General features: G+C 45.6%; 1 protein-coding gene across 1 annotated transcript; it reads right to left on the bottom strand.

Annotated features, from left to right (window-relative positions):
- Window positions 1–1846: 1846 nt before the first annotated feature.
- GGT1 (gamma-glutamyltransferase 1) lies at window positions 1847–25839 on the bottom strand (the record flags this gene model as incomplete). The annotated part of the gene is made up of 13 exons (XM_084297087.1): window positions 25798–25839; window positions 11729–11896; window positions 10974–11101; window positions 10645–10734; window positions 10195–10387; window positions 8885–9042; window positions 7673–7822; window positions 7035–7171; window positions 5995–6182; window positions 5048–5175; window positions 4085–4197; window positions 2852–2965; window positions 1847–1990 (listed from the first exon to the last, which is right to left on the bottom strand). Exons 2-13 carry the CDS (start codon window positions 11890–11892, stop codon window positions 1847–1849), a joined length of 1707 nt encoding a protein of 568 aa, XP_084153213.1. The 5' UTR covers window positions 11893–11896; window positions 25798–25839.
- Between the last annotated feature and the right edge of the window lie 1299 nt (window positions 25840–27138).

The following is a 27138-nucleotide window of genomic DNA, read 5'->3' on the forward strand; positions in this document are numbered from 1 at the left end:
CAGAAGTGGTTTTAGCTGTGGTAGTAGCTGAGGTCTCCAGAAGGGAAGTCAGAAAAGACTTCCCTTCTGGAGTAGGGAAAAGAAAGAGCTCAGCTGGTCCTAGGTTTAAAGGGACAAGAATTTCCAGCAAACTGGCTGATGCTGCTCCATACATGAACTTGTATCTACATGTAAGTTTCCTAAAATGCTCTGCAGAGTGCATTTAAACTGCAGCCTGCCACTGACACCCATCATGGAATGCCAAGAATGGGAAGTCACAGTTCAGAGAAACAAAGTGTACAGGTCTGGCCACAAACCAAACGCATTCTTCCAGGAACACAATGACTACATTGTTAACAATCATTGTCTTAGTTCCACTGAACACATCCTCATCAGTAACAGCTCAGGAAAAAGGAGCACAGTGCACATCCCAGGATACTTTTGGTAAAAGCCACTCGTTTTGTGGGAGTGATACAAGCAAATGTGTATCTCAGTCATAAACACTTGATTTAACCATGGTCTACCTAGTTATCACTTCTACCTTGAAACTAGACTCGCCTCAATTCCAAAAACTATTGGGAAAGAGAAGTTGCATGATGCCTAAAATCTTTTTTTTTTTTTTTCCTTCAATACATTTCTTACAAATTGACAGGAAGTTTCAACAAGGCACATAGATAATATCACTTACTGTCACCTGTGTTTCCAAGATTTCATAAACATCCCTGGAGTGTACAAACATCCGGGAACACTCATTTTTTGATCACAGGCTAAGTTTATCTGATCTGATATATAATACGATATGATAGTCCATGCTGGTAGATGAACACCAAAATCCACTCATGCACAGCTGCAGACACTGTTAGCTGTTCTGTATCAGATACAGATTTCTGAGAGGTCATTGTCTGATTAACTACAACTTAGCTTCAAATGAGTAACTGCAGTGTTCCCTTTTTCAGAGGGTTGATTTACACAGACTCTGGTAGTCCAGGTCTGCAGTATGATGTGGTAGGAAGAAAACTGGAGAAAAATTAGTTTGTTTTGGACACTTTATCATCTTTTAAATTCATAGCTTCATCAAAGGAGTGAACAAAAGAGAAAAATCTCTAAAGAGCTTCTTTCATGCTGACTCTCACCATCCCTTTTGGCAATATCAACTGTGCAGGCAAGAAAAATATGTGGCTCCGTTTTTATTTATTTTAATTGTGCTCAGAGTTTTACAGGTAGTATCTTCCCTTTAGACCTTCTCAACAGAAATATAAGAAAGTTTGAAGCCACTTCCCAAGTTACCCATCCATCTCCATTAATCAACTGAAGTGAAAAGCAGAAACATCTTTTGTTAAAAGAAATAGTGGCGAGTTTGTGAAGGTTTATCCCAGGCTAGAGCTGAGCTCACCACTGTGGCACAGATCGATTAGTTTGTAACTTAGAAAACCCAGTTCCCATGGTCCTGTAACTCCTCTAATCAACAAGAAACAAATCTCTTCTCTAGCTGTGACAGGGACACTGAAACTGTGGTAGCTGAAACTGTGCAAACAAAACACTTCCAGCAGCTTGCGTGAACTGGACCTTCTTCAAAAACTAGGTACCCAATCTGACTTCATGGGATGGAGAGGAGGCAGGAATCAAACTCTTCAAAGCAGAACAGATTCTTCAAGGAGGTCATGTCCTGGTAGACATGTTTGTCTTAGCACACTGCTGTGGCATGAGGCATGGCTGTTGAGAACATCAGTCCCAGCTCTGTCAATAGAATCACAGGCAAATTTGTTCTCTTTCCTGTGAGAATTCCCTGAGTTGCAGACCTAAAGGATCTTCCCCCGAGACACACCTCAGTGTCACTAGATCACTGACAAAAAGGAGCTGAACCAGGTCAGTAGCCTGCAGGGAAGCCACCTTTCCGGGAATCGGAGGCTGCAGCCCATCCATCATCTGTTCTGAGAATGGCTTGCACAACCGCACTGCCAGTCATTCGTGTGGTATCATGTTTTCTCTTCTTTAGTTGTTCTTCTATACCCTGAAATGCAGAAGTGCGTGAGGACAACAGGAGAAACTGCTCATGTGCTGTAGTCTGTGACCTGAATGACTACCCAAGCCTACAGTGCCTGTATTAGGTACGTCTCCTAAAACTACATGCTGTCTCTCTTCTTCCTTCTGCTTTCTAGGATTCACTGGTTTTCAGGTGGAATTGAGAAGATGTGGCATTTGTGGTGTTGAGTGTGTGCTCAGGTCAAAGAGTGTGACTGCAGGTCAAAGAGCATACTTGTGTAATGACTGACAGCTGGAAGTAACATTTCATAGAATATCTGAGTTGGAAGGGACCCACTAGGATCATCAAGGCCAACTCCTGGGTCCCCAAAGGCAAGCTGAATCCTGCCATCAGCTCTCAGACTGACAGTGCTGCACAGAGACCTTTTCTGTGAGAATATTTTCACATCTGCTCTTGGGTCCCTCTGTGAATTCTCCCTTGCTAGCTCTGCAGCAGCACTTCAGGATTTGTGAGGAGGTAGCACAACAGAACATGAGTTTCCTGAGGGTCATCTGATTTAGACTGTTTGGATGCTTCAGGCCCTGAAGCAAAATAGTATCCTTGCTGTTTTGCAAGTACTTCAAGCCAAACAACTGGAAGAAATATAGCCTCAGTTTCAGATATAGCTCATGCTTGAATGCATTAGGCTTTAAAACCATATGACAGACTAAAAGTACACTTTGAACAGCTCACTGTGACCCAGTACTGCACTTGTGCCAGCTTTAATACTGCTCACCTAGGAAATTTGGCAACACATCACGATTTTCTACACACACATGCCTTCCCAACAATATGACACCAGCACCACACAAAAAGCTCATATACAACCCAGCCTCAAGCCAGACAAACCTCCTCTATTTGCTCCTCAAGCTCCGTGATATTGGGAAACAGCTGATCATGAATTCTGGGCTCTTCCACTGCTTTCTTCACATCATAGCCAAACCAGATGGAATTGATGATCGTCTAAGAGTTGCAAAAAAGCCTTAATGTTAGTTAGTTGCCTTCAAAGAGATCTCACACTTGCAGGAACAAAGGCAGAGACTTCTGAAGGATGTTCACTAGAGCACATAAAATATGTAATTTCTAATTCCTGCTGCTTTCAGCACTCCCTCTCTTGGCTAAGAAAAACACAGGTACATTGCAGCAAGTCAGCTTGTATACGCTTAGGATGAATTCCACACAAAGAGACCAAGACTGGCTAAAATGAACACAGGAGAAGGACCAGATCCTCAAGCTGGATTTATCCTGCTGTGAGTAAGCCCATGCTGACTTATTTAGACAAGCAGCAGTCACCTCAGTGTGAACATACAGTTACAGCTTCTTATTTAGACAAGCAGCAGTCACCTCAGTGTGAACATACAGTTACAGCTTCTTGCTACTATGCAACCAGTTTCCATAAACCTGGCTCATCCCCATTTGCTTAGACTGCAGGTTGGAGCTGCTGGCAAGTGAAAACAGCCTCAGGATGAAGGGCTTTGAAAACTGCTTGCAGCAGTTGTTTCAGAGCCTTTTCCCCTGCCTTAGCCAGAAAGCAAGCTGCAGCCTGGTGCTCTGGATAGCTGTGTGCACTAGCACTGGGGACTGCTTTCCCCTACAGTCATTTTTGGTCTATCTGGGCCTTTGACTGGCTGCCACAGCAGGTCACAAAGAGCCTGCCTCTCAGATGATACCATGCCTGGCCTAAGTTCTTATTTAGCTACTCCGCATGATTTTCACCTGAAGTTTGGGGGGTTGGATGAGAATGACTCTAAACTAGGCAAAGAGTTCATGGCAATTCAGAAGTCAAAGCTAAACCGGTTATACATCTCCTACAAGTGTTAAGAACAATTTGCCAAAGGAAAAACCCAGAGTCACTGAAGTAGTTTATTGAGACCCTTTGTCGCTCTTGCAAGCAGGAGTTGGGGTTGAAGGCCTGGCCCTCAGAAGGCCGGGCATGAACCTTTCTTTCAGCCCCCAGGCCTGCAGCAGGGAGCCATGGCTATGGTCATATCATAGGCATGAACCCCTTAACCCCAAACACTGCCTCTCCCCCACTTTGTTTTGCCTCACCTTTGCCCCCAGATTGCCCACATCATCACATACCAGCGCTGTTGCTGTGGTTATTTTTGTTCCTCCAGAAGCACCAACCACCATCCTGACCTTTTTTGATTTGTCCACCAAGATGGAGGGGCACATGGAGGACATCGGCTGTTTACCTGTCGGGGACAGATGCAACAGAGGCTCAGCTTTCCACCTGTAGCTTACAGACTGCCGGCTCCCACTCCACATCTAAACCCAGAGCCTCCATATCCACCTTCCTGACTCAGGTGGTCTTGTTCATCCCTCAGGGGTCCCAGTGTCCCCTGTACACATCTTGTTGCTACCACAATGCAAAGCTGAACCCTAGTATTTTGTGCAGAGGCTGAAGGTTCCTGCCTCCATGGTTCTGTCCCAGCTGGGATTGTCCATCATGCAGCTGCCTCCCCTAAACTGTGGGACTTCCTATCACTTCCCTCTCTCTCTCCAAAACGTGGTACAGGAGGGTGACAGAACCCCAAGCCCACTGCTGTGGCAATGAGATGGCTCTGCAGGAAGCAGTGATGGAGCAGGCAGGGTGCTTGGTTAGGTGCATGAAATAAGTCTGTCTGGAGCTGTGCTACAGAACCCAAGACAGCACAGGGAGAAGGCTGGATAGGGCTGTGTAACACTTAGCAGTCAGCTCCTGCTGCTGCCTCCCTCCTAGTAAATTCAAAGAAATCTTTCATATCCCCAAGTCATTTCACTTGATATGCTCTGAGCTCCCTGCAAAAGGATTTCTGGTTGCTGGAAGGAGGCGTGCCCAGGAGGTTTTCTTCAGATGGCTTCTCCTTCTTCAGGGTATACCAGAGGAGGCTGGGAGTGCACTTTTGGCAGGGATGCCACGTGCCTCATGTTCACCTCCACTCTGCAGAAAGCCCCAGATCTGTGGCTGATTTCAAACATGCTGCAGCCTACCTTGCAGACACCACAGCCTTAGTATGCAAGATAGAGATACAGGATGGAGTCAGGAAGGTAGTTTACAGCTACCTGGTGCTATGAAATTTGCTGGAGAAGGAGGTATCCCAAATCCATTGATTATGTAAGGTGAGCTGAAGTCATCCATCTCATCGTTATATATGATTCCACTCACGTTGGATCGTACGTCAGAGCCAAAGCTAGACAAAACAAGTTAGCGCAGACACGTGAAGATCAGAGGAAATCCAGGACAAGCTTCAGGTGAATTACTGCACTGTGAAAACTGGAATTTGATGGGAGGAACTCTCCACTCCCTTGTGTTGCAAAGGACATTCTGTCACCCCTTGGGGGAAGGAAGCAGTTTATACCGTGAGCACACAGCTACACAAAGAGGAAAGGCAGCCCAGCATCCTGCTGTATAGCTCCCCTGCAAGGACCCTGAGGGGAAGAAAAGCACAGCAGCAAAATACAATTAATCCCCTTCCAACCGGGCAGTACTGCACTCCATTCAGAGGCAGCGTAGTTCAAAGACTGCCATCTTTGGAAATGGTTGGGGTCATGCTTAGATGTGTCAAGTGACATTTTCTATGGACAGAAAGAACCTCCCGCCCTCCCCCAGCTTCAGGCCATGTATACAGAACACAGCTCTTCCTGACAGCACTCTAGACAAATACTGTGCTTTCAGACCAGCTGCATCAGCTCAAATTCCTTCCAGATGCCTGGGAAATCAGAGCCTGCAGTGATACCACTGCTTATGAGAAAATCCAGATGCAGTGGATATTTCCTCAGTGGGTGAACCCAACATGACAGAGGACCCCACTTCACATATCCTGTCCTCTGACCCAACTACACAGGTCTCAGCATTAAGAACTGACCTGTAAGCTTAGCAGAAGTGCCCATCAACAGTGCTACCCATCACAGCCCCGCTACGGAGATGACAGCGATGTTTTATACCAACCACAGAACCACCACTAGGAAGATGGCAGAGGCCTACACAGAAGTAATGTCTGAGCTCATACTATTGGTTGATGGTGCTGGTGGCGGACACAGCACTGCCATCATCAGCCACAATGGAGAGGTGGGATGTACCGGCAGTATCTGGAGTGTAATATACTGGCTCGTAGTAGTCAACTGGATGGGAAGTGTTGTCTGTGATTTTTCTTCGGAGACTATCAGCAAAGAACTCGGACGTCATGTTTCTGATTGCCTGTCAGAGAAATCCAATGCAGTTACTCAGCAGATTAAGTTTAAGAGACATGTATGAGGCTGATATCCAACACTTCAGACCACAGAAGAGTGGCAAATCCCAGCAGTGAGGCTATATTTTTCCAGCAGGGCTTTTCCTCCTTCTTGAAAGATGGACACTGTACCAAAGAGTCATGGAAGAAGCTGTACAATGTGCCCCTTTATGTGGGAAGTTAATCAGTATCCATTATTGCAGATCTATGGAAAGCTGTCCTCAACACTGCTGTAAGGTGTAGGCAAGCACTGTTACACTTGCTTCAAAGATGAGAGAAGAGGGGTCAGGTTGAGAGGACTAGACCAAGGCAAGCTCTGATCATTGCTCGGTAAGTTGCAAATTTGTGTCCATCAAGCTGGGCAGTGCTCAGATCCTGCTGCTTTTGGAGAATCACAGAAGTAAAAGCACAAAGTGTGAAGTTGGAAAAAGCAGGTTTCCTGCCTCACCCCTTCTCATCCGTAGGTCCATTTACTATAGGTAGGACTGTGGTTAGAGAGCGACAAGGGTGCTGGGAGTATCATCTAGGCAATGACTCCAAAGACTATGAAAAATGGGAAGGTTAGCCCTAAATATACTCAAATGCTCCTGGTCAATTGAGGATTTTGCTTTTCCTAATAGCGGGAAGGTTTCCTCCATTTATATCCCTCACAGCTCAGCCATGAGTCGCATAAGGACTTCCCATTTTGATTCAGAGATATTTCAGTGCCTGTCAATAGCAGGTGGCGCAGAGCATCCCTGACAATGTTTAGTCACCCAAAACCAAAAAGCCATGTTCCAGTAGCCTGGGTGTTGCAGAAAGAAAAGGCTTTTGCCAGGTACCTCTGTAACGTTGACATATTTTGGATCTCCCAGTAAAGTCCTCTTGGCGTAGGCAAAGCGAAAGGCCTCCACAATGCGGTGGTAAGTCAGACCTTTCTTCTCCACAGTTTTGATGCTGTCAGCAGAGAAATTATATCCTGGCAACAGAAGACAAACCATTGTGAACACAAAGCAAAGTACACGGTCAACAGGCTGCTAATAAAACTGTTGTATGGGATCATCTTGAAACTGAGTCTCTACAGATATGCAGTCACTGCACTGTCCTAACCTCTGCATGGAGAGCACAGGAGCTGTAGTAGTTTTGAGCACTGTGGGAGGCATCAGCAGGATTTGTATTTGGGGAGATGTTTTCTAAAAAAGCTGCAAGTACAAGTTCATTTCCACCCATTCAGGTACCTGGGAAGTGCTGCATTCAGAAGCATATTTTTCCTCTTGCACTTCTATTTCAGGTAGAAAGGCGATGTCCCTGAGTTTACAGCAGACAAGGAATGTTTCCACATCTCTGATCCTCTTCTGAGGTCTCAGACCTATCTACTGGAGGGCTATTGAGACCCAGCTCCCATAACCAAAAGAGCAGTTGTCTTTGGAACTCTCCCAGCTCCTGCTGCCAGTAGGGCACTGCTCAGTGGCACTCTCACCTTTCAGGATGTTGAAAATGAGGGCTAGCACTGGGCCGCTCAGGGGGGCACTAGGCGTGTAGAGGGTAAACTCCCCAAGCGTAACCTGTATGGGATCTTCAATCACTGTTGCATTGTAGTCCCGCAGGTCATCCATTGAGACAATCCCCCCTGGAACAGAGAAGGAAACTATAGATGTGGGTTTGTGATCTCTGGTGGGAAGAGGAGGTCATACTCTTATACCAGGCTTCACAGTAAGGTCAAGAGGGAACACAGACAAAGCAAAAATTTGCAAGGTAAAGTGAGCAAAGATAGGTGCACAGGAGATGGATTTATTCCTTGATAGATCCAGCCAAGACTCAGGTAGTCTAAGCTTGAAGTTGGACTGATTTACAGCAGCCAAAAATCTGGTGATCCATCTATTTCTACAAAAGACACCAGCAATGGCAGGAAACAAAATGTCCTTAAGAACACTCCTTACAGGGGAAGGATGCAGCTTTTGGGTGCAGATGCTTTGTGCTACCCAACAAACAGAATAACAGGTACATTCCTTCCATTGCTTTTTTTTTTTTTTTTTTTTTTTTATCAGAAAGGGGAAGACAGTAATTAATCATCACAAAAAAATCCAGGAAATGACTTATGCACATGAGTTTCACTGAAGCTAGCCAATGCTAGCTAGCAAGGATAGGGTACTGCCACCATCTAGTGGCATTGAGAGATTAAACAACTTAAGAGTTTACAGGACCATGTATGTATTGTTTCAGGTAGAAACTTATAGAATCATAGAATAATTAAGGTTGGAAAAGACCTCCAAGATCACCTGGTCCAACCACCCCCCTTACCACCAGTATCACCCACTAAACCAGGTCCCTAAGTATCACATCCAACCTTTTCTTATGCAACCCACCAGGGATGGTAACTTGCTGGACTTAGGCTCTGTAAATAGCATGTATCCACTATGTGATGCCCAGGAACACATAAGACTTGCTAGACTATATGGTGCAAAAATGCACAGTATCTACCCCCCATTTCTAATTGGGTTTCAAACACATCCATTAAAGTACTAAAACAGCTTCTCTTGTGCCTCCTGTTGCCACAGGTCTCAGAGGTGGCATTTCAGGCAGCAGGCCTGACCTGCTTCCAAGGCTTCTGCAGGTCACCAGCTCCTCCCTGGATGCTGAGCTGCAGCAGTCAGGCACTCACACTATTTTGAACAGATGTCCTGTTTCTCACCTACACTCTGGATGTCAGCGATGATCTGTTTTGCCAGGCTTCCTGTGTAAAAGGCATCTGCTCCTTCATTGGCTATAGTCTCATATGTGTCGGCTAGTTTAGGCATCTTGACGATATCACCCTCTTGCAGAATTTTCCCTCCTCTGCAGAACACTTCGCTAATGGAGAAAGAAGATTGAGAAGATCACATCTGAGAGACACGTTCAAAACTACGCGTAGCTGTATCAGCTGACACAGAATTCGACTGCTCATGCTAGTGCCTTTGTGGAGAGGAGAGGAACTATCCTTGCATCGGGACATATAACTGAACAGTGGTTTTCTGACCTGGGATTCCACATTGCTCAGAATTTTTTCAGTGAAGCCTATTGGAGGGAGTGTCAATCTTTGTTACCAAGGCAGGCCACCCTTCCTACCTGCCCATGGGGTTAACTGCTTCAAGATGCCCACGAGGGACCATAGTCCTTGAACTCAAGCAGCTCAGTTTCAGAGCACAGACTATGAAACTAAAAGGCTCAAAGCTTCCAGTGAGTCCAAGAGAATGCATTCTGATTCCTGATGGTCAGAGCACTTCCAAGTAGACAGGTCCCTTTCTAGCTCCCTCATCAGGGATCATGGATGTGATGTTGTGGACCTGCCAGATGGAAGTACAGGAGTCCAGACTGTACATCCCATTTGGAATTGCAAACCAACCTGCAGCTGGCAGGAAAAGAAAAGATTAAGCATGATCTCCAGTGCGGCTGGAGACAGACGCCATGGGACTGTAAGAGGAAGTGTATTTAAAATCCTCCGTGTTCACAGTCATTGCCAGAAGTAGATGATCAGAGGCATTGCTCTGGGAAGGCTGACTGTAGAGGAAGAGATGACCCAGCAACCCACTGCCTGACAGCAGATGAGATGTTCAAGGAGAAAAATATACCCTGCAATCGCCCCAAATGCAGGTAATATTAGTTTAGTGCACTTACAGCCTGAGGAAAGGCTAAGGATTCAGACACACATTGCCATTTGACAGATGCATCCCAGCATGTACTTCAGCTCCATCTCTGCTCAGACAAATGGACTTTAAGAGTAGAATTTATCTCCCCCTTTAAAAGCCAGGAATGAACATCCCCAAAATTGGCCACATAATTTAACACCTTCAGGGAGCTGGAACATCAGCAGGTGCAGTGAGTACAGTTACTGCAGGGCAGGCACAGGCTCACAAACACTACATTACAGAAACACAGATTCTTCAGCTAGGATGCAGTAACCCCAAATTTCTCTGCACAGATCTGCAACTACTCTACCTGCCACAGTGAGACTTCTCTACCTACCACAGTGAGGGGTTGTTTTCAATTGACGTCTCTCTTGATTTGATGGCTGCTGCAAGGCCTTTCCCAATAGGGAATCCTTCTCTTGCCAGCTTGACACTGGGCATAAACAGGTCTTTCCACGCCAGCCTGCCATGACGTTTGTGAGCCAGTTCATAGCCACGGATTTCTCCGGGAACAGCGATGGACAATCCTCCTGGAGCAGACAAAGAATTTATTAGTTTTCCAAAGCAAGAAAACAAAAAGCGATTAATGGAGTAGGAGGTAGAGCTGGGCTTATCTGTTAGCCTTTAAAAGACTGCATAGAGGACATTTTCGGCAAGATGCGGGTGAGAAATTCTGTAGATATGCAAGAACATAACCATAAAAAATTTTCTTTGTCCAGACACGTCAGTAGCAGCTAATGTTGGAGCTGTGTGGACCCCCAAAGCAGTGAAATAACCTTTGCCATACCTTTCAGAGAGAGCTGTGTGTCGTTCCCAAACATGGCCTCCGAGGCTCTTTTTGGTGCCACCTCTCTTGCATTAATGATTTCCACTTTTCCTTTAAAGACAGGAAGGAAGCAAGATGATTAGCTCTGAACTCAGCACCCAGGCATGGTCTGTGCTGAGTAAGTCTGATCACTGGGAGCCAGTTTCTTGGCAGATATTTTGAGGACAACATGGTCCTACAGAGACTAGGAGAGTCAGCCTCTTACCTTGACTCAGGTAGCATAAATAAACCCTCTGTGCTTTAGATAGAGGGGTGGACCTGTTCCAGATATGTATGGCCTTGTTCCTTACCTGTGCTGTTGTAGATGGTAAAGAACAGTCCCCCTCCAATGCCCATGCTGTGAGCGTTCATGAGTCCCACACAGAGCAGAGCTGCAATTGCAGAATCTACCGCAGATCCACCTTGCTGAAGGATGTCCCTGAGGCACAGCAGAGAAGGCATCTTATGGTGACATGTCACTCATCAGTCAACTCATCAGAGAAGATATTACAGACTCTCTCTAAGGAACTTTCATCCACACCTGGTCTAAAGGTTCCCAGGAATAGGATGTTTGAGCTTCTGTCTCCTTAGGGAAGAAATCCTAATGGTCTGGGTACAGACCAGATCACCCCTCAATTGAGAGGCATACAAACTAGCTTGAAGATAGCAAGATGCGTCAAAGTACATGGGGGAGGCTGACATCCCAGCCACACTCATTACTTCGGAAACGACAGCTCGAAGGAGCCTGAAATCTGCATCACTTGCATCTGGAACTGAAGAACAAATTTTAAGAAAAGCTTGAAAAGCATCTCTCATTCCTGTAGTTTCTGTGCCTAGGGAATCTTTGTCTACCGTACTATCTTTGAGTGACTGCAGTAACATTGTTTGGGCATTATGAGAGCCCAGGTTTTGTTACGGCCTCCTCGTTCTACAGGGAGATGAGAGTATCTGTGCTGTGCAGCTGCCAGGGTTGCACCTGCACACACCAGGAAAACAGAACAGAACAGTTTTGTCTTGTGCAAGAGCTGTCAGCGATAGCAAGAGTCACAGCAGAATTAGCGGGTACCTTCCAATTATTGAGCACTGCCCCGCGTCTGTAGCCACAGCTGCCCTCTTATAGGTGTGTGTGTCCTCTGAGTCAGAGCGCAGTCCAAAGAAGAGTCCCAGGAACAAGACGAGCCCCAGTAGGACTACAGTCAGGACTAGAGCCACCACATAGCGCTTCTTCATCTTTCTGTGGGAAGAGACAGGGTCATCAATCTTGCTGCTTCTGGGGTATGTGGGAGCTAGGGAACAGATGATCAGGCACAAGAGGAGTCTTTTCACCTATCTTCTTTCATATCCACCATTTCCCCTCTCTCCCTGGCAGTTGACAGCTCTGCACGTGGAAGGGCGGTTTTACAAGGAGCAACGAGGAGAGGTGAGCCCAATTCTGGCCTTGACAGTTCCACTAGGGCAAAGTCCTGCTTTGAAGTGAAAGTGACTATCAAGAGGGGAGGGGATGTTCTAGAAGATGAGGAAGTGAACAATGTCAACAGGAGAACTATTTGCTCTGTGACTTTATTCTCTGAGGATTTTAGCTATCAGCAAATGTTTCAGTTGCTTCTCTGTTGGGAAGGATGGGGACCCTACAGACTCCTGGAAGCCCTTTGGTAACAGCTCTGAAGTGCTATAGCCCCTGCAGTGAAAAGGCCCCAGGCCAGCAGCTATCACCTGGTTGATATCTATATATAAGACACACCTGTCTTATCTTTCACAACCCAAAACAACAGCAGTTACATAGGTCAGATGAGCAGAACATAACTGGTGTTAGTTATGATTTGCATCATCTTCAGTGGAAAAATTCAGAGCTTTAACTTCATATTACTTGCTTTTAAATGCCATGGCTTTGAAGAAGTCCCTCCCTGTCCAGGAGGTTGCCACTAACCAGTACAATACACATCTTAGTCAATAACAAGACTCTATTTGGTGCACCCCAGCGCAAGCATAGCACCCCCTTCTGCTCAGGGTCCTTGGCCAGAGTGCCTCTCCAATGAGCCTGCAAGGACTCCTTCTAGAAGGTGCCACTTCTAGAAGGTGGCGGCCAGTTCCTATTTCTCCATGCTTCCCCCTCCTGCAGAAAGTTGCTCATGGGGTGCACAGGGTTGCACTTCATTGGTGGGTGAGAATAGCTCACAGAGACGATCTGCAGCCAGCGTATTCCAGACACACACCAAGCTAAGTCAAGAGCTATTGAGGGAATGGAAAGTCAGTGATATCTCGCTAGGACTGACAATTCATGAAATATGGCTTGAACTACTCTTTGACCCATTTTCTTTCCCATTACAGAATTGTTCCATCAAAAAGATCTAAATTCATCATATCACCTTCAGGGACCAACCTCCCCCTGCGTAGCACAGGTTTGGCTTTTCACCATGACTACGATACTTGTGCAATAGTCAAGATACCCTTTACCTTACCAAAGCATCTGCTTTCCTCAGAGACAAACCAATCCATGGCACTGCGAGTGAAGAGAGGATCCACCAACCTCACCCTCTGTGGATGTTCAACAGCCCCAGGTAGCGCAACCTCCAGCAGTCAGAGCAGCATTTGGTGCCTTGCAGCAGCAGCACACGCAGGACTAGGAAGCGGTGAGCGTGCCAGTGCTGACCTAACTAGAGGAAACAGGCCAGGCCAGCCAAACTGAAACACTCCTCAGAGGGAGGAGATTAGCAAGCACTGCCCCTCAGCACAGCCTTACCCCCACTCCTGTTATTTTAGAAAGAAGGTATGTGCCCATTTTTTATCCAAGCCCTGTGTCTGTGAGTCCCAGTCAGCACAAAAGATGTCCACCCCCAAGGAAGGCAACTCAAACCAGGGTGTAAATCTACTGTATGTGCTGTTCTGTCAACAAACGTCAAACAAGGGCAGGGAAAAGTAAATGGATGAAACCTCTTCTCTGGTTCAGAACTTAATTTACACTCAACTACTTTTAAAAGAGACTAGTGGTGTGTTTGCAGAGCAGTGACTGTGCAGGGAAACAGAGAAGCCATTATGTCCCCAACAATAGCTCACACACAGCCTCGGAGTTTAAAGACAGTTTTGTTTGTTGGCAGAGAGAGTTCAGCTTCAGCACTGGCAGTCTCCTCCAGGCTTCACAAGAAATGCCATGGGATCTTTTATCTGCGCCCCAGCTGGGCAGAAGGTACTTTGTTTCATCTGGGCTGTTCCTCAAGCCTGGGGTGACCCAAGCTGGGTGCTGTGCGTTAACCCGTAGGCTCCTGGCTCGGGCTGTGTGGTTCTCCTCCAGGGCTGCCTGCCTCACGGCTGGGCTCCTGTAAAGATTTTTCTGCCTCGTCACACAAATCATTCTGAGAGCAAGAAAGAAGGGGAAATGTCAGATGGTGCCTCTGCTCTCTCTTTCACCTCCTCTCAGGGTTTGGATGACACTAAGGAGCATCTCCCAGTCCCACAGAGCTGAACGCTGAGTGCCCAGCTGCCGGGTGAGTGCACAGACCTGGACAAGGGCCCTCAGCCTCAGGCGAAGCACTGGCCTCCTGCCTGCCCCTGGGGCGAGGATAACACACGCACTGCTGGGGGCAGGAACAAGCACACAGACTGCCCTGAATAAAAGCCACCAATTGCCGGGCACTGCATCGGGTACCTCCAGGCTGGGATGGAAGTGGGGCCAGAAAAAGTGGATGCTCTTGAAAGGTGCATCTGTGCGAGCTGTCAGATTGATCCTGCTAGGGAAGGCACAGGTGTACGAATTAAAGATCTGCAGCCTTCCCCTCTGCAACAGCACAGAGAGCAAACTCAGGCGAGAATAATTCTCTCCACCTTAACTGCCAGCTCAACTCCCATGAGCTCCTTGACCTATTTCAGGTCAGACGCTAGTGGGAAGCATCCCTTGCACAGCCCATCCTGCCCTCCTAGCTGCAGCACAGCAGAGTGCCAAAGAGGCATTTTGTTTGCCGTACAGCAATCGGGCGATAGATGAGGAGGCTGCAGACATCCCTGCTCTGACCCACCTCAAAAAAAGCTGCTCCGTGCAGGAACAGCTGGGTTTTCACACCAATGCTCCTTCTGAGCCTCAGCTCTGAAGTGGAGCTGCAGCTATAATTTATTGCTGGGAGTGGAGCAGCAGCTGTGTGCCACCACCTGAGCTGGCTCCCCTGACCATTGTCCGCTGAGGCTGGTTTTAACCTGCAGATCTCTGCCAAATCCAGCTCTTTGGAAGCTTGGCTAGCAGTTCGGTCACACTTCGCTGCTCAGCAGCAGCCCTCCAGGAGACAGGCTATAAGGACATTAAAAGCAATGTGGTTACTTCTCAGTGTCATGAAGGTCCAAGATACAGTCCTAGACATGAAATTTAAAATGAATTTTCACAGTCTGTCTTGATTTATACTGGAAGAGGGGGAGTACCAGCAAGTAGGAGAGTTACACCTGTCTGAGTAATCCCACTGAGCTGTAGATAAGTCAATTTTCGCAGCTTTGTTTAAATATGACGGTTTGGGGATTAAAAGAGCCCCAGTGCAACAGACTAGTTAGTATCAGGCAGGGTCTGAGCAGCTCTTCCAACAGGACTGGGCATGCTGTAGAGATAAGGAACCTGCCATGGTCATGGAAAGCCCCAGGAGAACTGAAAGGCAGAGAGAGGAGGGCTGCCAGGCCTGAAAGCAGGGAAGATAGAAGAATGGGATACCAAAGGATGACAAAGGAATCCAGGTACAGTCAGGCCTTGTTATTGAATGAAGTAGTACAAAAAACATCCTCTGACATCTCCTAAAACTTTAACCAAGCAGGCTTGTGCTTAAAAACCATCTTGCAGCATCTGTATACCTCCACACCCACTCCTAAGAGTTCCTCATCCTCCCACCTCTAGTCCAGTAGCCAACACTTGGCCATCAGCCCCTGCCTTCCTCAGGCAGCACAGGTTACGCAAGGATACATTAAACATCCATGAATCACAGGACACAGGCTGTGCTCCTCTGCTAAAACCCAAAGTCCAATCCATATCCATACCATTACCGTATTTAAATAGGTATTAATAACAGAGCTGCTCTTGCACCCTATTGTCGTGCAGAGTCAACCATCAGTGACTTCTGAGTGATAATGCATGTAACAGGGAATGGCCGCAGGATGGCCCACGGGAGCATAACCCAACACAGGCCCTGAGAGAGCAGTCCCAGGCTGCTAGCAGAGGTCTGGGGCTGTTCACACAGAAGTCCCATTACTGATCCACCATTACTGACAACCTAAGGAGGATGCCCACAACCGGTCACACAGGTGGAGTCACGTGAAGTGTATAAGAGACCGTCTGACAGCTACCTGTGCTGATACTGTGCTTCAGGATCAGGTGTGCACATCCCACCTTCCTACTGAAGTCCTGTTTTAGCAGGTATTTCCTAGGGCTGTTCCCAGGAGATCAGCCAGGACAAGCGTTTCTCACCAACCACCAAGCTGCTGCTGGGTCCCCAGCTAGCACCTTGCTTTCCTTTCTCACCGGCAGCTCGCTGAGAAGTGGTACAGCAAACAAAGCAAATTATTTCTTCATCTGTGAGAGTTCTTTGCGCCAAGAGTCTGTGTTCACACCCAATTAGCCGGCTGACAGCTTAAATCCTCACGTATAACTGCTAACCACACATTCCCTCAGCTGGCAGTAAGGACAACGGCCAGCAAGTTCTGTTTCCATTTGCAGCAATATCCAGACTCTCAGCCTCTGAGCAGCTAATTAGCTGGGGTTATTTGCTCCAACAGGGCTTGCACTGAAGAAAACTAGGACCAAACCAACACAAATCCGAAGCTTAGGTTGCCCATTCCCCATCAGCCGCTCCTTCATTACACAATCCACAGGACTTATGTCCTGGATGGTTAATACATGGCATCATTACCCAAAGGCCAGGGGACAAACACCTTACACAATGAGGGCTGTGTAAAAATTACAAATGCAGTTGTAACATCAGATTTGCCTCCTGCCTACCAGGTTAGAGCTCTGTGATTGCAAGGGGGTCTTTGCACCTCACTGCAAATAGTCCCAAAGTAGCGGTGGGTGTGCTGGTGCAGGCTGTACTGACAGCACTGCACAGCCCAAATGGCAGAGTCTCGTTGACTTTGTTAGCGGTCATGTTAACTCCTGCTCTTCTAAAGCTTTATTAGGACAGACAAACTTCGAAGCACTACCCTTTTGAGAACTGTCCCAAAAGAAAAGGGTTTGTTCCCTGTGCCTTCTGCCCTGCACTCAAACACAGAGGTCTGACTTTCCCACATAAACCTCCCTGTGCAGCCTTGCCCCGCAGTTACTGAAATAAGACACAAATTTAAGCCAGCTGAGATTCTGATCTACATGTTCACATGCTAAATATTTTTCTCCCTTAAGCCTTTTGACTTAGTGTAGCTGTCACAAGGATGCCTCTGATCAGGACTCTGGTTCTCCAACCAACCATGCAGGCAGACAGACAAGCAGAGATCTCTTGTCAGGTACTGATCTTCCTGGCAACTGGCAGGCGTTTTTCCATAACTGTTTCTACTTTGTCCACGCAATGCCATCTAGAGACTTCAAACAAGTCATCAACAACCACCTCTCCTTCCTAAGGAAATCATTCATGATCCAAGTCTTACACAGATTTCTGCAGAGAACTGTGACTCAAATATTGACGTATCTGGAATTCAAAACAAACAAACGTATTTTTAAATCAGTCCATTTTTGGCCACAGAATGAGATAGGAATTTTTGCTTTGGCATTAGGCTGGAACTTAAAGTATTAAGTTTTTGCACTTATCCATCATGAGATATTTAAGCTGAAGTCTTATACAGTCTTCATCTCCACAAGCAATACGGGAACTAAAGCAAAGCTCAGCCAAGCCATGAAGAAGCTCAAATAGACTTCCAAATTCAGACCTAGGCACTGGTCCCTCCTGGAGCAAGGGGACAGAGCAGTCCCCGAGTGCTGAGCCTCTGCTCCTTCCCCACTGGAGAAACACAACAGCCCCACTCAGTGCAGCCTTCCGCAGAGCTAACAGCTCCCTGTCAGTCCCCAGCCCGCTGCCTGTGTCCTGTAGGGCTCGCTGACTCCCTCCCCTCTGACACAGGGCACATCCTTAGGGTTCTCTTCAGGAGGCATGGCACTGAGGGCTCATATGCACATGGATACATTTTTAGGGAGAAAGGCATCAGGCTGGCATTCCCTACGTAAGGGTATGATGTCAAGCCAGAGACAATCCACCTGGAACAGAGCTGAGGGAAAAGCTCCCTAAAAAAGCAGACTGTTCCAGCTAGTTTCTAGGTATGCAGTTCACAGAGAGAGCCATTGTAATCAAGACTTGCAACTCCTCCACAGAAATCAGGTTTTCTGAAGCCTAATGATATGTAATATTCTATCCAATCTAAACTCAGAATTCAATGAGAATGAGAAAATAATTTCCTCCCGAAGCAACTTTAAAAAAAAAAAATTTTTTTTAAATAATGTTTTTCTGTGAAAATTTTAGCTTTAAGTCCATTTTTTAATGGACTTAAATTAAAAAATTAAGTACTTTTTTTTTTTTTTTAAATTTTAAAACACTTCAGCATGAACTATGAAGTGAAAAAGTCAGAAAGGTGGAATAAATGCAAAATAACCCATTTCACATGGTTTTCACAGTGTTTTCTAATTGGAGAGCTCCCAGAAATCCAGCACTGGGAAGTTCAATCTCAGAAATGCATGTTATTAAAAATAAAGTTTCATAAACTCATTAAGAATGTCACTGTTAAACTCAGCCCCAATTTAAAATTAAAATGTTTTATTAAAGGTTTTATTCTCTCATTGGTTGCAAAAGATCTTTTCAGATGCTCTTCTTCCCATTAAACTAGAAGCTGTATATTAGACCTGGACTGACTCAGGCTTAGTAGTCAGTTCCTGTTCTCTTTTCACAAATTTTCATCTGATATATTAAAAAAAAAAAAACAAAAACAAAAACAAACAACACACTGTTTCATGTTCTGTTCCCTAAGAAATCCCACACAGCACTTCATGGCCAAGGGTAATGGCTTAATGGCATGTCATTTCTAATTCCCTCTTACCTCTTGAGAGTATTTGCAAGTCCGTCTTGTCCTTTCACACAGATCTTTATTTGCTGATATCCTTTGAATATCTTGTCTCTAGCAGTGAACCCCTTTCTAGGGTCAATATGTTCTTGCAGCGCTAGCAGTAACCACTTATATTTTCTTAAAAGCTCTCCAATGCTTATCACACTACTTGATATTTGTACAGGTCTGCTCAAGGAGATTAACTCATTGAAACTCATTACTATTGAATTCACAGTACGAGAGGAATGCTTAAGTAATCATTGACTAGGTGAAGAGTCAAGAAACCATACCATTGAACATGCATATTTTAACACTCACAGATGTTGTGTATCACCAGCAGAATCATTCTTCATTCTTGGATTCAGTTACCACAAGGTGCAAATGTGAGTATTCCCACACCTCATTGCTAGCTCTTAAGTTCTGATTAAAGAAACCGAACAAGTATGCGGTCACCTTAAGTACAAAAGCGCTCCCATCTCTATGTGGTCATGTACCCTCACGCCCCTCTTGCCCAACCAAATGGCATCCTTGTGGTTAAGAGTCACAAATTCAAGTGCACCTGTAGCTTGCAGCTTAAACCCAGACAGATTTGGTTGTGATTACATTTGGTGGGACTATCCTTTGTCAAGTGGGATTAACCCACTGCAATGTAGGGGCACCTGACCAACTTATGTATCTCTTCTTCAGCAATCGGGGCTACGCACTACCTTAAACTGTCATCAGCTTTAGTTCAGATTAGCGTTCCGACTGCAAAAAGAAGATGCAATGCCTGTTCTACCACCCCTGTTCCCATAGCAGCACCCTCCAGCAGTGTGATGGCAGAGCAGGTATCTAGGGATGAAGAAACCTGCCCTCCACCACTAGACCTCACTGAAGCTTTTAAGCAATAATCCTACGTGCCTGTTTGCACTGTAGAGCTTCTAGTTGCAGCTCAAAGGTTGCAGCTCACCTGCCATTGAGCAGTGTAGCGTAAATCCCAACAGTAACCCAGATACAAGGTGATGAGCTACAAGATTTACCTTTAGATTCTAACAAGTCAACTACTAAAGCTTATCTCCCTGCTGCTGTGCATGGCTTGCTAGAAACTTCTGAGCCAGCTTTGAACACAGGAGTTGAATGCCCATCCAGAACACAGCACCAGTTAATCATAGCTTGGCTGAAACTTGGGCACAGCAAGGATCCAAGCCATGTCCTAAGCCTGACTTTAAGCCAGCAGGCTGTCCTGCAAACACTGGATCAAGCAAAGTCTGCCTGGATGCCAGTCAGCACTGCTGGATGCTATCTTTTGACCTACTATGATCAATCAAATGGTTAATATCTCAGTTCCAAACCTGATTGTTCCCTTTACCCCACTCCAACCTTTGATATAATGGATCTTTACTTATGTCATAACAATGGTGTCTCTACGACAATGAATCATTAACAAAGTTTGTTCTAGCTCCAAGAGTAAAAGTTTTGGGAACATAAGCCATGCTTCCTCTGCTTAAAACTACATCTCCTTTCCTGTAATAGCAACAAAATGGAGTTCTGTTTAGCATTTACATTTGGTAAAATTATAGTTACAAAACATGATCATTCCAGCCCTGAGATGTTTGGAAAGGCGTTAGTCTGTGCTTGTCTTTCAAAGAGGACTTTCAAATACCCCTTTCAAGACATTGTGTCCAGAGGACAGATCTCTTCAACTATCGTCCAAGAGACCTTAAGCAAAAATGGAAGCTTTCTGGAAAACAGGTACTGACACAGGCAATATTCTGGAGGCTCAGGATTTGATGCATCTGCTATTTCTATTGGCCAGCCTAAAGTACACTTTCAGAGTCTAGGCCATATTCAGCTCGTAACACATATTGCCCTCACTGTATCTAATGTATTGATGAGGCTCACGATGCTTTACAGGAAAGACCATGATAGGAGCTGTTCCAAAACAATTATCCTCTAAAAAAACAAACAAACAAACAAAAACAACAACAAAAAAAATACAACAGACGGTGTGGAAAATTATCTACCACAAACAAACTGAATTGTACTTTTAGTCTTTCACACCTTAATATTAAGTTAGGCATATTTTATAGGGGAATTTAAGATGCAATCTGCTGGACTGAACCCTTTTCCTAATTTACTAACTCCACAGGTCTGATGGTACAAGGTTTTATTCTTAACAGCATAGCAGCTTTGGAATAATTAAACTAGGCCTAGGTCAGACAAGTGTCACTGCATTTGTCTACAGATTGTATTCTTTGCCCCTATTGCTGGAGGGCAAGTTTTATAACAATGAGCCGCCAAAATTAACCGAATTCCTATGTCCTTCTCTTCAAGGGCAATCCAGTCTCATCTGTGGCATGTTCCTGCAAGTTCAGAACAGGAACAAGTTGGATGCTCCTCAGCAAGTTACTCTTTCACTTACAGACAAATGGAGTTGAGGATGGGGTCACAGAAAGTTAAGAAGTTAGTGCTTTTGGTTCTGATAGGTGAATAGCTTGCTATGTACAACTACAGAATTTCAACTGAATGTAGACTTTGGGAACAGCCGCGTATCCCTGTCTAGGCATTAACTGAATAGACTGTCCTGTTATAACTCAGTCTTGCAGGTTTCAAGCAGCAAAAACACACCTCAAACAGAAATAGTATGGTTAATATAGGTGCATTGCTGCCCTGTTAATCTCAACCCACTACAAAAAAAAAAGACAAAAGTACCTCCTATAGGGCTTGCCACCTCTTCCTACTTGTGATATTCATGACACGGACATCTTTTATGTTCTCTAAAAATTAGCAGATACTATTACATCGAAACACAAGCAGCAGAGTGAAGTCCCCATCACTTCCTCTAAAGAAGCGCACCCGGCAGTGTATGAAGCAATACCTTCATAGCCCTTGTAACGGAACCTACAGACACCAAAAAGCATCAGGCAGCGTGAACTACTTCTGGGTAGTTTCTCTTCTTGCTTCTTCCCTCACCACTTACTGATTTTCCCACAGGAATGTCATGAAGAGACACCAGCAACAGCTGAAAACACAAATGAAGCAACCAATTGCATCTTCTGTTCAGACTCCTCCTTTTTATTGCAGAACAAACCGTTCAAGGTCTCCATTTCCTGATATTTGAATTAATGTGTTATTGGAAGAGGAGCTGTTACGAGGTATCCTCAGTTTGAAGGTGAGCTGTTTTTTCAGGAGGAAGTCTTTCTTCTTTATCACAGCAACATTGCAATCCAGCACTATCCAAAGGTAAGCATCAGAAAGTACCTTGAGTGCCCAGTGACACAGAGATATTTGTACACCTTTTAAAGTGGAAATTAAGTACAAGGTGCACAGGTAGTAGGTAGCCCTAATTAATGCTAATTAATTAACATGTATAATATAATAATTTATATATTTAATTTTCATTTTAAAATAATTTATAACCTTAATGAATTAGATTAAAGCTAAGTACTGTATAAGAAACACTAATGCAGAAGGGAGGTCACTGTGCTGAAAAAGCCCTGGAACACAAATTCCTAGAGCAGAATCTAAAGAGAAAAAGTGTTTTAGGAACTGGAAAATTACCCAGCCTGCAAGGGTCAAGTCGACTACAGGCAGGGACACAACTGTCCACTTCCAGAGCTCAGATCCACTTTCCTGAGGCTAAAGAAGCAGAGGTATGGCCTCAGCCAAAGCATCCCCTTTCCCTGCACGGAGTTGCTTCCACTATAACACACCTGCTCAGAGAGCAGGAACCCACTAAACCCACACGCTCTCAGTTTGTGAAGTCTGGTTTCCCATAATCAACCGTAGGTGCACCCTCATCCCTGGGGCAAAGGCAAGCCAAAGGAAACAATTACTAAATGGCAAGGTTTATTAAACCCTTCTTGCCAGTCACAACCCCAGGTCTGGCTGCATTCTTCTACCCACACAGGTGGCTGTAGCGGTGTTACCGGGACGTGCTGCGGTGTGACAGCTGGTGGGGCTTCTTGGTCGTCGGAGGAGCCGCTGATCACCATCCAGGAGGAGCAGTGATTTGCCTTTGACAAAAAACACTGGGATGTGCTTAGAGTGGAAGTTTTGATAAAGCCTCTTGAGGTTGTACTTTTCTGACATCAAGGATTCATACCACTAGCATATTAATAAAGTTGTTATGATCCCAATGGCTTCTGATTTTTGTATCATAAAAAGGCTTAAATTAGAAGGGACCTTAAAGATTATCTAATGAAAGGTCATTATCATCCTAATGATATTCCAGATGTAGAAGGGAGATAAATCTAAATGAACACGCAATTAGACAATGGTATAAGATACCCAAATGGATTATGACAGACATATTGATGTGTAGATCGTATGGCTTAAGTTATAAGGGTCGATGCAAAAAGCTACTTCCTGAGCTTTCCTTGAAAGGATATTTCTACATCTTGTGTTGTCTTGTTCTGCCGGATATAGAGGATGTAAGCATGAAAGAGGTAACAGCTTGCTGCTGTGGTATTTCATTTTGCAAGAGCACTTTCTTGATTTTGATAATAACGTTAACTCTTATTTTTGATAATAACGTTAACTCTTATTTCCCAATGTTTGGTCATGTTGGTCCGTGACCAACAAGTTGAACATAATAACAGTAACAAGGACCAGCTCACTAAGCCTTATCTCATTTTAAGTCCTATCTGACAATAGATACAAGCCTTCCAGCTCTTCTCTTCCACAAAGTGCAACGGTCATCTCTTCAAGGAAATCCTTCTTTTACCACCTTCGCTCTCTGATATATTTATTATCTACTACCTAGACTCAGTTGTTACTCCCAGATTTTACATCAAGCTGCGTTTTCCAAGGCTGGCACCATTTATTAGCTTTATGAATGCCTTTCATCTTTGCAAAGCCTTTCTGTCAAACCACCAAAGGGACTGTGTCCTTGCAGCAAACAGCTGCTTTTTCCTGCAGCAGCCAGCGATCAGCTCAGCAACAGGCTTACACAGCTTCACCACAAGCCCACCATGCTGGAACAAAAGAGGGGAGGGGGTTAGGGAAGGAAGAGAGGAGGAAGAAGATGAAATAACATGGAAGAAAAAAAACTTAAACCAGTAGAAGGGAAAAATGGAGGGAAAAGGAATGAAGGAGGCAGATAGAAGGACAGAAAAAATAATAATAGGAAAGGCAAACAGTAATAGGCAAAAAATACAAAAAGATGCTCATTCTCAAGGCCAGAGGTTTCTCCACTTTAGCCTGACTGCTGTAGTCAGGCTCCTCTTTCACAATCTTTTCTTTGCATGCACTGTGAAGCTCTCAGATCACACATGAAGTTCAGATTTCTTGGTTCTTTGCGGAGGGTTTATTTTATGTGCTGTTGCCTCATAGACTGTAGGGCATCTGGACAGGAAAAATTACAGATTCCAAAGTAACAGACAAAGGCCTACATTCACCAAAGAAATTTCCACAGAATTCAGCAGAACTCAGAGAAAAGCTCAATTCCCAACTGAAACAAACAAACAAACAAAAAAACAACTCATACAACCTGCTTAAATTCACTTGCTTTTGCTAAGTCAGGACTTTACAGATAGATGAGGTGGATTGCCATGGAGCTGGTTTGAACAACTTTTCATCCTCACGGAGTGCCCAGCTGAACTGGGACATGTACCAGCACAAGGACCCAGTCCTGGGTTGCAAGAGAGAGAACAGCCCTGCTCCTGGAGAGCCCCCCTTTGGCATGTTAGAAGGGCTTCAGCACACAGGCAGAACAGCTATCTCAGCTATCTGGGGACCGAGCGGCTTTTCAGCAGGGGATTTTGTACCTCTTCCACTACAGAGGTCACAGATCAAAGAGCCAAGACCAGAGCCAGGTCTTTGCTTTCCAAGCACACACATGACAGGGCCATTCTTTTGTTCTGGTAATGAGCACACAGTCTCCTGAGCACTGTTCTGGTCCTTCACATGTCTAAATATTTGTTTTCCTAGGCAGAATCTGTTCTTTCTCACACAAATGCCATCACCATTGATAGTTCTTCACATCAGGAGCTCTGTCCTCTCCCCTGCTCCTGTGCTGGAGGTGTCCCACAGCACTGCCCTGCCATTCTGCTTCTGGAAGACACCCCCAGTATCATTCCACAGTCCCTGCAGCTTTTCTAGCACTGCACTTGCCTCCTGGCCTTGCTCCTTGCTACTAGGTAAAAAACACTTGCCAGTGCTTGACCTCCTACCCCAACAGGGTCTGCATTGACCAAGTTACTACTTAGGAACACAGAATAATGTGGAAAGAGGCACGAATTTCAGCCTGCTCCTTAGACACAGCTTTCTCTGAAGAAGACTGCTTGCCAGCAAGACACTGACTTAAGTAAGAATTTCTCACCTTCAGGACCCCAGGAAATCTGCCTTCCACCCTTTTTACAGCTCTGATCTCTCCAGTAGCTCTGAGTCTTTCCTCCGTCAGACAGCCAAAGCATCACTTCCCCTCTCAGCACACCATGCCATGCCACATCATGCGACCAATACTACATACAAAACCACAAGAAAATTGTGACTCAGTTTCATATCCCTAATTACCAACTTTCCCACGGACCCGTTCATCTCAATTAGGAGTGAAGACCATACTAGTCTGAGTCATAGACAGGGCATCTTCATGGGTTGGATGGGCCATGCCGTAGTTAAATAGCTTGCCCAGTGATGTACACTGGGTTATATTTCCAAAACAGATCAAGATCCTAGATCATTAGACTCCTAGCTCCTTCCTCTGATCTCAGTCTGTGTCAGAAAAAACAATTCCTTTTGAAAACATCAGTTCAGGTACCACTGACCCTGTCAAGCCACTGCGTTAAGCAGCTCTCCTAACAGGTGATCAGCAGCTGTTCAAATTGCCTGGACAGACACCTTGATGTCCATGACCTGATCCTTATTAATATGGAGGTGACTTGAGAGCCCAAATTCAACGTGGTAGATCAAGACCTGGCAATCCCTGGAGAAGGGAAACAATTGCTCCTCAAAACGTGAGCCTGAAGGCTAATGAAACACATACACGTTAATAAAGAATGATTAAAGAGCTGGAAAGACATGTGATAAAGGGAAAGAAATGACCACTCTATTTCATGCACCAATCCAACCAAAATATGGAGATGATACAATAAAATTATGCTATTTACTCACTACTTTGAAGGCTCTCTTCTCCCTGGGGGCAGTTTGCCTTCTGATGGCGGCACCAAAAGATGTTTCTTGCCCCTTATTCCTCAAGGATTCCCAGAAACAAGGATTTCGAAAGCAGTGTCGGTCACACAACAGAGTGGCAGCAAGACTTTATATATGGGAGTGGTCAGAAAGGGAGGGTGATGTAATGAAGTTGTATCTTGGAGCAGTAAAGTCATTGCCACCCTTCCCCCTCCCCGTCCCTGAAGAATTGCTGGCTCACACAGCAAGCTGAGGACAGTGGTCAGCCACTTTCCGTGCCATGCTTTCTCACGGTAAAGGGAACAGCATACAGGGTGGGGAGCAAGGAAGGATCAGACTTGAACGAGGACAATAGTTTGATGTTGGGTAGTCCCAGGAGTGATTCTGTACTGGCAGCGTCATTTCTTTTCTTCATACATCAAACAATTCGCTGCCCGTTGCTGGCCTTTCCCATGGCACAATACCCGGTAGCAAGGGCACCATCTGTGTTAGAGCACTGTTGCCACCACAGCCACCTCGTTGGGGAAAGCCCCACTCCTGCACTCTCCACCACGAACTGATGCTGGAGCACTGTCCCACCACATGGCCAGAGGGGCAGGGAGCCATGCGGGGACGAAGGCACATGCATCCCATAAACGGCATTGTCCTGGCCACCGACCTGGGAAGCTCTTGAGAGGTACATCCTGCCCTTCTCCATCAGAGGAAGTCTTGTAGCCTGTGAAAGGAGAGGAAATCTCTCAAGGACGTACCATCGCTCTCCAAAGGGAAAATCATTCATATTCAACTTCCTTCATTAGTCTTGTTGATCTTTCACTGAAGGGCTTGTTTGACTGTGAGAGGCCATGTCATGCACGAGGACAGGGTTTGACCAGCTGTGAGTTTATAAACGATTAGTTGAGTATTTCTGGTGTAGCAGTATAACAGGACGCCACGTCTAACAGATGATGTGAGTGTCTTCTTGGCTGAAACAACTGGAAAATGCAGGAGCCTCTCCAGGCTGTCAGAGGGAAAGCCAGAGTTACTGTCTCCTGCCAGCAACGACACCAGGATCTGCAGGTTCACGCAACAGCAGCCAAAGAAATGCCCAGCTCATGCCATTGAAATCCCGCACCAACAGGAACCTCCATGGCGAGTCCTCAGGTTTGGGTGGGGAAGGAAGATGCAGGAATGACTCTTGCAAGCAGAGCCGCTTGCGCAATGCACGGGGAACTGGACTGGAGAATGACCTTACTTTTTCCCCTTCCCAGGTTATTTTTCAGTCAGATCTCCCCTGACCTGTTCGTGTAACACTGTGCCAGCATAAGGAAGGGAACTATTTAAAAC

The sequence above is a fragment of the Netta rufina genome (genome assembly GCF_964035555.1).
Source record: "Netta rufina genome assembly, chromosome: 17".
Taxonomy (NCBI): Eukaryota; Metazoa; Chordata; class Aves; order Anseriformes; family Anatidae; genus Netta; species Netta rufina.